Source organism: Ceratotherium simum, chromosome 36 (assembly GCF_057802395.1).
Source record: "Ceratotherium simum simum isolate JZ-2026a chromosome 36, ASM5780239v1, whole genome shotgun sequence".
Lineage (NCBI taxonomy): Eukaryota > Metazoa > Chordata > Mammalia > Perissodactyla > Rhinocerotidae > Ceratotherium > Ceratotherium simum.
In genome coordinates, this window is record NC_141935.1 from 21,975,131 (window position 1) to 21,989,266 (window position 14,136).

Sequence of the window (14,136 nt, forward strand, 5' to 3'; positions counted from 1 at the left end):
TTTTATTTCAACATGGCAGTATTTCACAAGGTTTTAATGGATGAGAATGATCCAGTAGACAGAAAATGGTGTTGATAATACTGACTCTTTCTCTCTCACCACCACCTGTTCCCTAGACCAGTGTTCACTGCCCAGTGGGGATCGCCATCTGGAGAACCCACTAATGCTTCACACTCCGCATGGCCAAACTGTCACAGTCCCACCTTCACTCATTTCTTTGTTGTTGTGATTATTTTACTTCTGAAATTACAAAGATAACTGACTGAGTCTGATGATTTCTTAACTGGACACCACAGCACAGTGGCAACAACATGGCCAGAAGAGGTGGCTTTAGGCTATGACTGTATGACCCTTCACGTCTGACTGAGGGAGGGAGTGTCTGACCTGCCCAAACCACAGAAGGGGGTGGGTGGAGAAGGGCCACCCATCGGTCCCAACTGCTACCATGGGCTACAATATGTGTCACTGTGACTTTTCCCTTCTAGAAAATTATGATTAGAACAAAATAAAGGCATCACACATTTTGAAATAAGCTTTTTAAATTCACTTCATCCACTCTTTAAATTTATAGACATTAAATGTCCCCAAGTTATAAAGGTTAAGTATCACACTTATATATCACTAATAATTTAAAACCTTTTAAATTATAATCTGGCCACAATAATGGGCTTTAGTGTGATAATTTATAACAATCTAAAATTTTACAGAGGAAGTGAAACAGGCATTTTCTCAATAAATATCCCTTCTTACTTTACTTGGAAGAGGAACAAAAAAACCAGGGAAGAGGGTCACAGGAGAGGACTAGCTAAACTAGTTATCACGTTAACCTGAGAAAAAGGAGGCACACCCGTGTTTCATAAATCTACTGTGCTCCAAAATCATCAAAGAATTCTTCAAAAATGTAACCTAATTCGCTGAAAAATAAAACAAAAACAAGATGAAGCTGTTTTTGCTTTATTTCGTTTAGATGAAGCGGTTTGATCAGCGTGTTGAAAAATTTACCTCCGAAAGATATTTTAGCCTGCCTGACCAACTAAGTCCCTGAGAAAACAACAATTCTGGCCTAGAATTCACGAGCTTTAATGATAAAAAATGAAACTGTTACCCCTTAGAAGTTTCTAGCATCTGATACCAAAACATTTTAGGAAGAAAAAGCACACACAAAACTTTCAGAACGCGTCCCTCGTGTATTGTTTTGTTACAAAACAGTATTCACCACAGCCTATTATACAAATGGAAAATATGTCTATACGCACATGTAATACATGCATAGATAAAAGCCTAGAACTATAGTCACCAAATTAACAGTGGCTATGCCTTGGTGGTAAGACTACGAAGTGAATTTCTGGGAGATTATCTATGCTTAAATTTTCTAGAATGATTATGTACCACTTGTATAACAAAATTGATTTTTTAAGGAATCAATGATGAAATTAATAAGATAAAAATAAGGTACCATTTTTATTCACACACATTACCACTTCCCTGGATCCTTGCTGTGAGATATGTAAGGCAAATATCTGTCTGATAGTTTTTTTTTTTTTAATAATTTTATTTATTTATTTTTTCCCCCAAGGCCCCAGTAGATAGTTGTATGTCATAGCTGCACATCCTTCTAGTTGCTGTATGTGGGACACGGCCTCAGCATGGCCGGAGAAGCAGTACGTTGGTGCGCACCCGGGATCTGAACCCGGGCCCCGCCAGCAGCGGAGCGCTAGCACTTAACCGCTAAGCCACGGGGCCAGCCCTGTCTGATAGTGTTTTTCTGGGGTTGCTATGCTGCCTCAACTTTAGTCAGGGGCCATTAAAAACAAGCAATTGAGAAACATATCTTAAAAGTCCACTATATTAGAATGGAATATTATTCAGCCACAAAAAGGAATGAAGTACTGATGCATGCTACAACATGGATGAACCTTGAAAACATTATGCTAAGTGACAGATGACGGACACAAAAGGAACTGTCCAGAATATTCAAATCCACAGAGACAAGAAGTCGATTTAAGAGTTGCTATGGGCTGGGGGAGCACCAGAACTGGGAGTAACTAAAGAGTATGGGGTTTCTTTCTGGGGTGATGAAAATGTTCTGGAACTAGTGGTAATAGTTATATAACCTTGTGAATATACTAAAAGCCATTTAATGTACACTGTACAGGGTGAATTTTATGGTATGTGAATTATATCACAATTTAAAAAGCCTACTACACGCTTACTATGTGAGAGATATAAAAACTTCTTAAGGGAGATAAAATTTACTCATGGAAAAACTAGAGAACAATTTAGTACTAAATTACATAAATGAGACTGTAGGTAAAACAGAAATTCAGAAATAAAAAAACGAATGTGATCCGAGACAGACCGAGATTTCCGCAAAGAGGCATAAATTAATGGAAAGCATGAGAAAAATAATAAAAAAATAATCTATAGTAACCTTACTCCCAAAATGCCATCATTTCCTGACACTCTGTATTTTTTAGAACACCATATTCTCAAGAAAATAGAGATGACTTCATTAGCTCCTTTCCCATATACGGAAGCAAAATGGGCTTCCCTGGACTTAAGTCCCCTGGGAGGCCACTGTGAGAAACTTGATTATTCTCACTGACTCATGTGTTCCTGGGAATTTCTGAGGTAATTATTTTCATCACAGAGAGTGCAGCAATAATCAGATCAAAACAACACAACAGCCTTTATACATGCACCTGTATACCATGAGGACAAGGAACCGTGGGGGCATCTGAAAACGCTCACCAGGTCTAGCAACAGAGCAGATGGCTTTTCCTCCTCTGGTAGAAGATGTCAAAACCTGATCAGCCCTTCTCAGCGGCATAAAGACATTAAAATGTTAACTTCTTTCCAATTTGTAAACCAGGAACTTCAGTTTCTTACAGTATGAGCCACCAAGAGAAGAGATTAGAGTTTTCAACAAATGATAGCATAAACTCTAAAGTGCATTAAAGAGCAGAGGATATAACAGAGAGATCACATACGACAATACAAATGGTAAAACCTGGGGGAAATAAACGTAAACTAAAACACTGAGGTACCACTTACAACTATTACATTCATCTTCAACTGAAAGATAAGATCCAACAGAGATGAGACGGTAGGGGAGTGATTCACTCAAAGACATGAAGGGGGTACTATAACTTGTTAAAAATCCCATCTGGAAAGTGAAATGAGTCATGTTTCAAAAGCAGTAAGATTAAGTATACCTCGTGACCCTACTTCTGGGAATTTATCTCAAAGTAATAACTGAAATGAAGAAAAACTCTAAATGCCTGAAGATTTTCACTACAGTGTTATATCTATAAACAGAAAGATGGAAAACTAAATGTCCACCAACGTGGAAAAGAAAGTTAAAATACATTTGCTGGAAGGACTATGACCCAGCCACCAACTACTATGAGTATAGTATTAGAAAAATGGTAAGATAAAGTTACAACACAGGGACCAGCCCAGTGGCATAGTGGTTAAGTTCTAGCGCTCCGCTTCGGCAGCTTAGGGTTCGAGGGTTCAGATCCCGGGTGCGGACCTACACACTGCTCATCAAGCCATGCTGTGGCGGCATCCCACATACAAAATAGAGGAAGACTGGCACAAATGTTAGCTCAGAGACAATCTTCCTCAAGCAAAAAGAGGAATATTGGCAACAGACGTTAGCTCGGGCCAATCTTCCCCCCCCCCCAAAAAAAAAAGGTACAAAACAGAATATTAAGTTGTAGATTATAACCACTTAAAATATATGTATGTATGAAGTGACTTGTATGGAATACACAAATGAAATTAGTGGTATGAGGAGAGCAGGTATAGACGGCACTTTTAAGTGTTTTCAATCTCAATGTTAAGATTTTTACAATAAGTTACCATTTAAAAGTACACCATATAATATAAACGGTGATAAAAGAATGTGAAAATACTTCCTTAAAAGCGGTAAATGTGATTATTATTTCTTTCTGCTTCTTAAAGTGATCAATGCAACGAGAAAGAAGATTCAGCGAAAGATAAAACTATTTATATTAAGTTGTGCCAGGCAACCTTCCCACACTCTGCACAGTAATTCACGCCCAAGGCATGTCCAAATGAAGACTTGCCCTTCCAAAAACCCAAAGTCACAGACCATTTTCATCTAAAAAGAATGGGTCATAGATTTATTTTTAAGAGTTCCATTTTTACAGGACAGGTATTCACTGTAACCATAATGTTATGCTATTAACATAAGAAAGATTCATTTTCAGGGGAATTATTTCAGATTAAAATTTGGAAGACTTTTCCAAGAGGAAATACAAAAAAACTGGCTAGGGCATTCACAAGAAATTTACTTTGCGTCAGAGGCTCACGTTTATTTCTTTGATAAAAAACCATGTGAAGTTCCACAGAAAGGAAAAAGGAACCAACAAGAGTATAAGATGTTCCTTGTCACAGAAAGGAAATTAAGCTTTGCAATAACACCTTTGGAGTTCTGATTTATAAAAACTCTAATCCCTTAGGTTTACCCAAGAGAAAAAAGGATATGAGGGAAAAAACAAATCTTTTAGAGAAAAACGAACAACCTGTAAATACAAAGAGTGACACATATCCTCCCCAAATCTTACAACTCCCAGGAAACTCACCATGGGGACAGCCAGGTAATAATGCTCGTAGCGAGATCAGAGACAAGTCTGGATGGTTTTGTGTTGCACAATTCCTCTGTGGAGAGAGACGTAAACTACGACCTTACTTTTATATTGTGCTGTACCCCTCATGAAAGAAGGCCCCAGATTACCTTCTGGAAGATGATGCTGCTACCAGGCTTCCTATAACCTAGTCAAGAAAAACACCTCTCTCAATACTATGATATAGAAAGGGAATTTAATTAAGAAATAGTAACATCAACCAAAGCTTCATTCAACCTCTCAAACACACACAGCCATTCAGCCCCCGTAAGCCCATGGCTCCTAACACTGGAAGGGGTTTAGAAATGAGATGCACACCATTCCAGTCTCCTGGAATTTTCCACCTCCTGCTCCTCACAGACCTGGTTGTCCACGCCAGTGGTCACTAAGCTGGCAGGGACTGCAAACCAAGAACACAGGTCAGCATAGCTCCCTGACTCGGACGTGCCCCACCCTAGCTGTGGGCTGGCCCGCCGTCCTTCTGCAGTAACCGTGCTGCTCAGGCCCCCAGCCTGGACCACCCTTGCACATCTCCAGTATCTCAGCGGGCAACCCGCAAGGTTTCACTTTGAGTCCTGTCCCTCAGAAAGACACTCTCCAGCCTCCCCGACGATTGGTCCAACCTTACTACAATTATCGGAGGATCTCTGCCTACAGAGCCCTATTATGACTTTTGAGCTGTTTCTCCTGCCTAGAGTTTACTCTTGAGGCCATTAAAGTGCTTTGTAAAATCCTCATCAATTACCGTGAGTTACGTCTACCAGTGTTCTATTAAGGGTCAACGATACTTAAACCTACTTCTAAACTAAGTGCGCTGCTTTTTGCCATGGCATATTTTAAAATCAGTCCCTTAGTTTCTAGCAGCCAAATCTGAGTTATCTAAAACAAAATCATAAAATCATATGCAATGGATTTTTTTTTTTACATCATAAATTACTCCTTTGGTTACTATAGCAAGTGAGGAGAATTTAGAAATCAACACCACGTGAAGTCTCAATACCAATTTGAACAGTACTGTTAAAAAAGTTCATCCTGCATGGAATATCCTAGCCTTTCATTCAGCATCATCGACAGTACACAATCATTTTCTGAGATAATTGCTATTCTGGAAAAAAATGATATAGCAAACATGAAGTGGTTACTTTAATTAAGGGAAAAATTCATTACATACCGAAAAATAGTGTTTTCTCAGAAAATTGCATGCTGTTCTTAAATGTCTGATTACACAGTCACTTCATATATGTAACCAGGTAACAGTCACCTCCCCTGAGACTCAGAGGAGGGACACCCTACCAACGTCAGTCAGTCTAAAGAAGCTCCTGGTTCTCTCTTCCTCTCAACCCCAACCCCTTATTGACTTCAACATCTTTCATTCATTCATCCATCAGGATTTACTGAGCACCCACAGGGCAAGCACAGTCTAGGCACAGGGAATACAGTGATGGAAAGCTTGCATTCCTTTGGGCAGGGAGAAGAGACTGATAAACAAATGAGCATGATCTATAAAGTGATGTGACAGAGAATGACGGAGGTGATGAGGCGAGGAGGCTAATAATCGCGGTTAGAGAAAGCGTCTCTGGGGAGGGGCACCTGAACTGTGGCTGAAGGAGCCAGCCACCTGAAACACCTGGGGGAAGACATTCCATGCAGAGGCCCTGAGATGGGAATGAGATTGGTCTGCTCCATGACCAGAAAGAAGGCCAGTGTATCAAGAATATACACCTGTGTGAATGAGGGCAGAGAGGCAGACAGGGGCTCACTCAGGCAAGGCCTTGGGGGTCAAGCATAAGGAATGCAGGCTCCAGAAGAAGGGAAAAGTCACCGGAGTGGTTCTCAAAGTGTGGTCCCCAGACCAGCTGCATCGGCATTCTCCGGGAACTTACCAGAGACAGAAAGTCTCACCCCCTCGCACAAACTCCTGAATCACTCCCCTGGGGTGGGGCCCAGAAATCCCACCAGAGTTTGCGAACCACTGCATTAGAGGGTCATAAGCAGGGATATAACGTTAAGCTAGGTTTCCAAGCAATTTGTTGTAAATGGTGCACAGCATTAGCTGTTTCACCAATGGTTAATAGCAGTGCATATTAACCTGTCCATTATATATTAACTATTATAATGCCAATAGTTAACCCAGTAACAATATCAAAACATCAAAGATTCAGATACACTGGTACTTATCTTTACATATGTTGAATTTCAGGGAATTTCCATTCAATTATAAGAAACATTAAGACCCAGGGCCGGCCCCGTGGCTTAGCGGTTAAGTGCGCGCGCTCTGCTGCTGGTGGCCCGGGTTCGGATCCCGGGCGCGCACGGACGCATGGCTTCTCTGGCCATGCTGAGGCCGCGTCCCACATACAGCAACTAGAAGGATGTGCAACTACGACATACAACTATCTACTGGGGCTTTGGGGGAAAAAAATAAATAAATAAAATTATTAAAAAAAAAAAAAAGAAATATTAAGACCCAAAACTTACTTTATCTGCTCCACAGTTAACAGCCTCTAATCACGAAATGAGCAACCTAAAACCCACACTTTTCCTCACTCCCCTCCGTAGAGTAGCTCGCCTATTCCCTACACCCTGTCTCTTAGCGTCAAAGTCATCCCTATCCTTCTAGAATAATTCAAAGACCATAAACCGGCCTCCAATCGCCACACACACACACACACCCCTCTCCGGCCAGAAGCAACGCTTCTCTTTGCTTATCTAACAATCGCTCACACTGCAGTTGTTTGTATCTCTGTCTTATCTTACTGGTCTATAAATTCCTTTATGACAGAGATTTTTGGTCCTTAAATGCTTCCTCCCAGTTTTTCTCCTCCCTAAAAACTGCTATCTCAGCATCTTATATATAGCCACCTGCAACACACATTTATTCAACTAACCTGATCCCGGGTTCAGAGGTTCAAAATTCCACAGAAAGTTAACAGGAGACTAGAACATGACACAGAATGTTCACATCATCAGGCTTCAAGAAAGGTTTATACATGAACACGTGGTGTAACTTCAAAGTGAGCCTTCACAAAGCCAGACAAGGTCTCAGATGGAGACGACAAAGCATTCCGCTTATTTTAGGAGAACGTAGGAAATCTCTTCTCTCCTCTTCCACTATGCCTGCAGCTTGATTTAGATAAGATTTCAAATTTTGAATACATCCTCCAAAGCAACCCACTTGAGGCTACTCTGCTTTCAATATCTGTCATGAACAAGTAAGAGAAGTAAAAAAATATATTTATATAGTTAATCCCCCACCCCCACTCCAGCCATTCTGGACGTTCAACGTGGGTCTGCTTTCCTCTAAACTGAGTACGGCTGCTTTGTCGGCATGTGTCTTATTTTATATAAAGGGGGTGTTACATATTTTGTTCTTTTACTTTTATCCACTAAGCACTCTATCTTTAAGATCCATCCATGATGCCATGAGTACAACCAATCCTTGCTTCCAGGTCTTCCCTTTCTACCTCACACTTCGCTATGGAAGTGGCTCTCCATTTTCAAAGATTTCACCTCTGCGGAAATCTTTAAGGAAGCTCAAAAGCCAACAAGGGACGTAAATTTAAATGAGTGAGAACCACCCTCACCAAAGAAAATCAAAAATAAGAACATTCATTCACCCAAACAACATTAAATCCCTACAGTGTGTTAAACACCATGTTAAGTGCTAGAAACACAAAGATAAAAGGCATGGTCCATCATGCCCTCCGAGAGCACACAGAAAATGCAGGGCACTGGAAACAGCTCCCACACAATGTGAGAACTTCCTCGTGGAGGGACAGAGACTGTCCAGTGAGAACAGGAAAAAACCACTTCCGTTCAAGGAGTACTACTGACCTGAAAACTGAGGGGTAAGACAAGCAGGAAGAGGACCATCCAGGCAGAAAAACATGACACGTAAAGGCACAGGGCGTGAGAAAATCCGGCGTGCTGTCTCACTACAATCCCGGAGCTGCTGACACGTAGGGGTGGGGTAAGGCTGGACAAGAGGAGGGGACAGGGCAGGTCTCGACCCAGGAGCCACAGATGCGCTGCAGAAACTCTCGAGGTATAAAACGTGTTTCACACACACACACACACACACACAGTTATGGAAAGTGAGATGGTGCAGAGCGGGTCGCGGACAGCAATCCACACCAGGGTACAACCTGCTGTGAGCTGCAGGAAAACGTAACCTCAAGGCCCACAGACAGTCCTAATGCAGATTTCCTTGAGCGCTGGTAGGAGGCAGTAAGCAGATCTTCCCAAATTGCAGCACAAGCCCAAAGGAAGGCCAAGCGAGCAGTGGGGCGCATGGATGCTCTTCCGCCCCCGTACAAAGCACTTACCCTTCTTTCCCAGTCAGTGCTGGGTTTTAAATCTGCCTTGCTCAGTTTTGAGTCTTCAGATCACTTCCACTGTGAGGCTAAACACTCTGGAACAGAAGTGTACTGTTGACACAAAAAGGCTGAAATCTACTGGGTAAGGTAATAAAGACACTTCATATCTGGCTAAGGAGTTTATATTGTATGCTGTAAGCAATAGAAGGCAGTCTTGAAGCGTTGTGGAGAGGGAAGAGGCAGATTTCTGTTTCAGAAAAACCACCAAGGAAGCAGTGTGTTGAACGGATCAAAGAGACAGACAACAGTACAGTCATGCGTCGCTTAACAACGGGGACACGTTCTGAGAAATGCATCGTTGGCAATTTCTTCGTTGTGCGAACATCATAGAGTGTACTTACACAAACCGAGATGGTGCAGCTTACTACAAACCTAGGCTATATGGTCCTAACCTTACGGGACCACTGTCATATATGTGGTCCATTGTTGACTGAAACATCATGCAGGGCATGACTGTGAAGGTAAGAAGACAAATAAGGAGAGGATTCCAATAGTCCAGGCAAGAGAAAGGTATACAGAAGGGGAGCTCAAGGACTAGAGAGGAGGGACCACCACACAGTGATGAAACCATTATGGGACAAAATGGAAGAACAGAGGAATGTGGGTAACGCCCAGTTCTCCTGGTACTGAAAGCAACAAGCAAAACCTACCCAAGGAAGATCCTATCTACCTTTAAAATCAAAGTATTATCCAAAATAGCCCCCTTTTCAGGAAATCAACAGATTATTAAAAGATTACCTACATATCACAAACTTGCAGTTATCATCTCGATCTTGTGGTGGTGCAAAAAAACATCGACACAAGGAGACTCTTTCTAGAATTAAAGTCAGCTCTGACTTGAATTTCCTAGATTGCCAGCTACTTTCTATCTCTTGTCAATAAAATGAAGATACCACCAATAAAAAAAAAAAAACTGGTCATGGAACTTTTCAGTGAAAACGTCAGAAGCTTCCAAGGTGGAATGGTCACGCAGTCAAAAGCATGGCTGTCGTAAAGCATTTTATGGTTATGGCTTCCTTAAGAAACCTGTTTGCCCGACTCAGTTTTAAAGAACCACAGCGACAAGAAGGCTTTCTTACAAGCTCTTCAGAGCTCTCTCGGGGTATAAAAAGTCTGGTTTCTCTTGTAGTCCCACAGGAAGGAGCTTGTGGATATGGCAGCAATCTTCCCCCATCCCTGTCTTGGTCTTATTCCCGACCCTGGGTAGGCATTATTGTTTCTTCTCTCATCCCTGGGGCTTCTGAATGTCTAGAGTGAGTGACAGTGTGTGTTGACTGAGTTCACAACCAGTTCGTACAATCAGCTGGGCCCTGGGTGTGATAGGGTAACGCTTTTCTTCATTGTAGGTGGCTTCCTGTGGACCTTCCTAAAGTGGGTGTTCTAAGTCTTTCCTCTTCCCACCCTTCCCAGCTCTTTCACTCCACAATCCATTCTCCACACAGCAAGAGTGATCTGTCCCAATCAGTCAGATGATGTCACTTTTACTGCTTAAAACCCTTCCAACGGCGACCACATCCCTCCCCAGGCCACCTACACACTTGGCCCGACCACGAAAGCCTACAGGCTGCAACTCTCTTGACCTCAGCTCCTGCCACTCCGGCCCCTGGCCCCGAAGCTCCAGCCTCACTGCCTCCACTGCTTCCTGCAGGCCTGGGCACCAGTCCCTAGGATTCTGCCTACTTGAATGCTCCACTAGCAAAGCTGCACAGGACCTGCTCCTCCTGGTCATTCAGGTCTCTGCTGAACTGTCGCTTCCCTGACCATCCAATCTAAAGCAGCGACAGAAGTCACATTACGCTATTTAAATCCTACTTACAGGGCCAGCCCCGTGGCGTAGCGGTTAAGTGCACACGCTCCGCTGCTGGCGGCCCGGGTTCAGATCCTGGGCTCGCACCCACGCACCGCTTGTCAGGCCATGCTGTGGCGGCGTCCCACATAAAGTAGAGGAAGATGGTCATGGATGTTAGCTCAGGGCCAGTCTTCCTCGGCAAAAAGAGGAGGATTGGCATGGATGTTAGCTCAGAGCTGATCTTCTTCACACACAAAAAAAATCCTACTTAACTCTCATGTTTTTCTTTTATATTTTCCATCTCCCCCACCCAAACCCCCTACTAAACTCCATGAAAGGGAAGCTCCCTGAGAACTGTCTTATTCCTTCCCATATCCATGTCACTTAGAACAGTGCCTGGAATATTGTGAGGTTCACCAAATATTTGTTGAACAGACGTCCCCAAAAGGCCATCAAAAAACAATCAACAGGTTAACGAGGAAGAATGAAGAGCAATGATTTAACGTGATTTCATTCAAAATCAGTCCCTAGTTTATTTCCGATAAATTCATCTGATTAAACTGAATCACTATTCCTTACTACACAGCCAACCCTGAAGAAGCAAGAAGAGACGCTGTCACTCTGCCCGCATCTCGACATCCCACCAGCAGCAGGCGTTCCTTCAAGTCACGGCTGCGCCATTCCAGCCACCGGAAACGGCTGAAGGAGGACGATGGCAATCTCACAGCGAACGCTATATGATTCCCTGTCCTCCACGTCTCCCCACAAGCCTATTCCACTTCTGGTCCTTTCCTTCCTACATCCTCGCCGTCAAGCCCTATTTAAAGATACCATCTAAAGAAAGATTATTCAACATCCCTCATATACAAGGTAATCACCACCACTCCTTTCTCTTTCCCTGCAGATGCGGAAGAGCTGAGATCCCGATGGGAAGTATTAGAGGCAGAAGAAAAATAACAGTCACTGAGATGCTTCCTTTGCACAGGGTCAGGTCACCTCCATATCATTCAAAACTTGGTAAGAGAACTATTTACCAATCTTCTCATCCGGTCCGGATTTAAGTATGAGATGTCGTCTCTGTTTTCTTTCTTCTCCCTCACAAATAATTATAGCTACACTCTGAAAAGCAATATTTGAAGTTAGCATTAGCCAAAAGAACATCATGACCACTGTTTGTCCCGTCAGGTATACAAAAATATTCTAATCTAGGCATTGCTGTCTCAAACACAGCACGTTTACAGGCGGACCTGGCTCATTTCTCATTTCTCCTGAGTGACCAGGAGTAAATTACTGAAACCCTTGGAGTTTCAAATCCTGATCTGTGAATGAGAAGGGGAAAACCCACTTCCCAGGGTCATAACAGGACTAGATGGGATGACCAACTTAAATCACTGGCACAGTGTTAGGCACAGAAAGGGTTCTCACCAGAAGCTCCTTTACCTTCTGGCGTGGGAAATCAGAGCACAGGGCTTTCAATTTCACTGGTTTCCAGAAAAATTGTTCATTCCACCGTGGAAGATGAGTAAACTGACTTAACCATTTTTTATTATTATCAGTAGCAGTTTAAACTCGTATTCTATAATAGTTACTCATTACAGATTTCTACTACTCTCTTTAACTTGTGCCTTAGGGACTTTTAGTTGAAATGTTTGAAATTTACATAAAGTAGTACTAAGTTATAAATTTGTTTCTGGAAAAACAACTGAAGTGCGCATTTCAAAAGCAGAAATTGAGTACACTGGCCAAAAGAACATTTTCAATGAAAATCTGGTTCTATTATCATCCAAATAAATCATTGGTTTTCAGATAAATTTTATGTAGAAAAAAGCTAAAAATGACCACTGTTGGTTGCTGAGTCTGTGAAGCTAGTTTTCCAGCACATGATCTAATTATGTTTAGAATTTGCATTTCTTTGATGGATGGTTTTCTTTTGATAAGACAGTATGCAAAGTGTTTTAAGAATCCCTGCCCACTGAATACTCAGTGCTCCTAAAGGGTCTTGTGATGACTAAACTACTCCTTGGCTCTCCCCAATAAGATGCAAAGTCTTAACGTCTCACCCACCACTCCAATGTAAGTACACATTTCATACACAGTCTGTCATCTGTATTTTCTTTTCTCAATTACACCTGATTAAAGAAAAATGTTCCGCACAGTACCTAGCACACCATCAAAAAACAAGTGTTGAAATAATGTTTGACTTGGGTAAGTGGCATGAGCTGAAAAGGGCACTCCGGATTCCTACATTCTTATATGCCACTTTTCTTACTCTTTGCAATACTTGTTGGTAGAGAAGGCTGGTGAGAGGTTTATAACATACGACAGCAAATCACACCAACATGTACCGGTGTGCAGTCACCCCACCTGAGCTGAAGGGAAGCCGGGCAACACAGGAGCTTCAAGAAGGGCTCGGCGTTAAATCAGCGTTAGAATGACTTCTTAAGGCATGCCACACGTTATGGTAGATTACCAAGGGATAAATATCTACAGTATTCCTTGAAAGCCCCAGAAAAGAGCGGTTTTGTTTTATTGTTCTTACTGTCTGCTCTTGGGGAGCAGGGGACACAAAGAGGGAGAGAAAACAGTTCTTCCCAGAAGCAGTGTAGGAATAAATGACCCTCCGTGTCCCTTCCAGAAAAAGAAATTCTCTTTAAGTTAATTTTTAAAATAGAAGCAGGTGTCGGGGCCGGCCCCGTGGCCAAGTGGTTCAGGTTGCATGGACTCTGCTTCGGCAGTCCGGGTTGGGACCCACACCACTCATCAGCCATGCTGTGGCGGCGACCCACATACAAAGTGGAGGAAGACTGGCATAGATATTAGCTCAGGGAGAATCTTCCTCAGCAAAAAAAGAAAAAAATAACAACATATATGTATATATAAGCAGGTGTATGCTTGTGCTAAGTTTCTTTATAAAGTCTAAATCTGTTTCTGAAACAGGTAAAAATACAGAAATTTTTCAATGCTTTCCAGCTTTTAATTAACACAGCATAAGTCACAAGGCAACAGACCTCACTACGGCACATAAAATGTGAGATATTCGGCACATTTTTAAAAATAGACGATTTGATTAACAGTCTGAGAATTCTATAGAGAACCTACCTTAAACTTTATTCTAGAATAAAACCTAAACGAACTTGCTATATCACTACTCCATAACAAAAAAGAATTCTTTCAGCACATAGTCTAATGATATAAATACTATGTTCCAAAGCTATAACATGAAGGATTCTGAATTTCAAAACACGAATTCAACTTGGAAAATATGTACAAATAAAACCAGGCTTTTACATGAAAATAATACAAGTATTTAAGCAGG

The 14,136-nt window shown here is 42.0% G+C and overlaps 1 protein-coding gene across 4 annotated transcripts in view; it reads right to left on the reverse strand.

Moving 5' to 3' along the window:
• TP53BP2 (tumor protein p53 binding protein 2) overlaps positions 1–14,136 on the reverse strand; it is a 92,459-nt gene that overhangs the window by 40,558 nt on the left and 37,765 nt on the right. Inside the window, exon 2 of one of the 4 annotated variants that reach the window (XM_087424391.1) lies at positions 11,855–11,939. The exons of the other annotated variants lie outside the window; for them this stretch is intronic. Coding sequence (XP_087280517.1) covers positions 11,855–11,866 — 12 coding nt within the window. The 5' untranslated portion in view covers positions 11,867–11,939. The remainder of the gene's footprint in view (positions 1–11,854; positions 11,940–14,136) is intronic. 4 annotated transcript variants of the gene reach the window in all.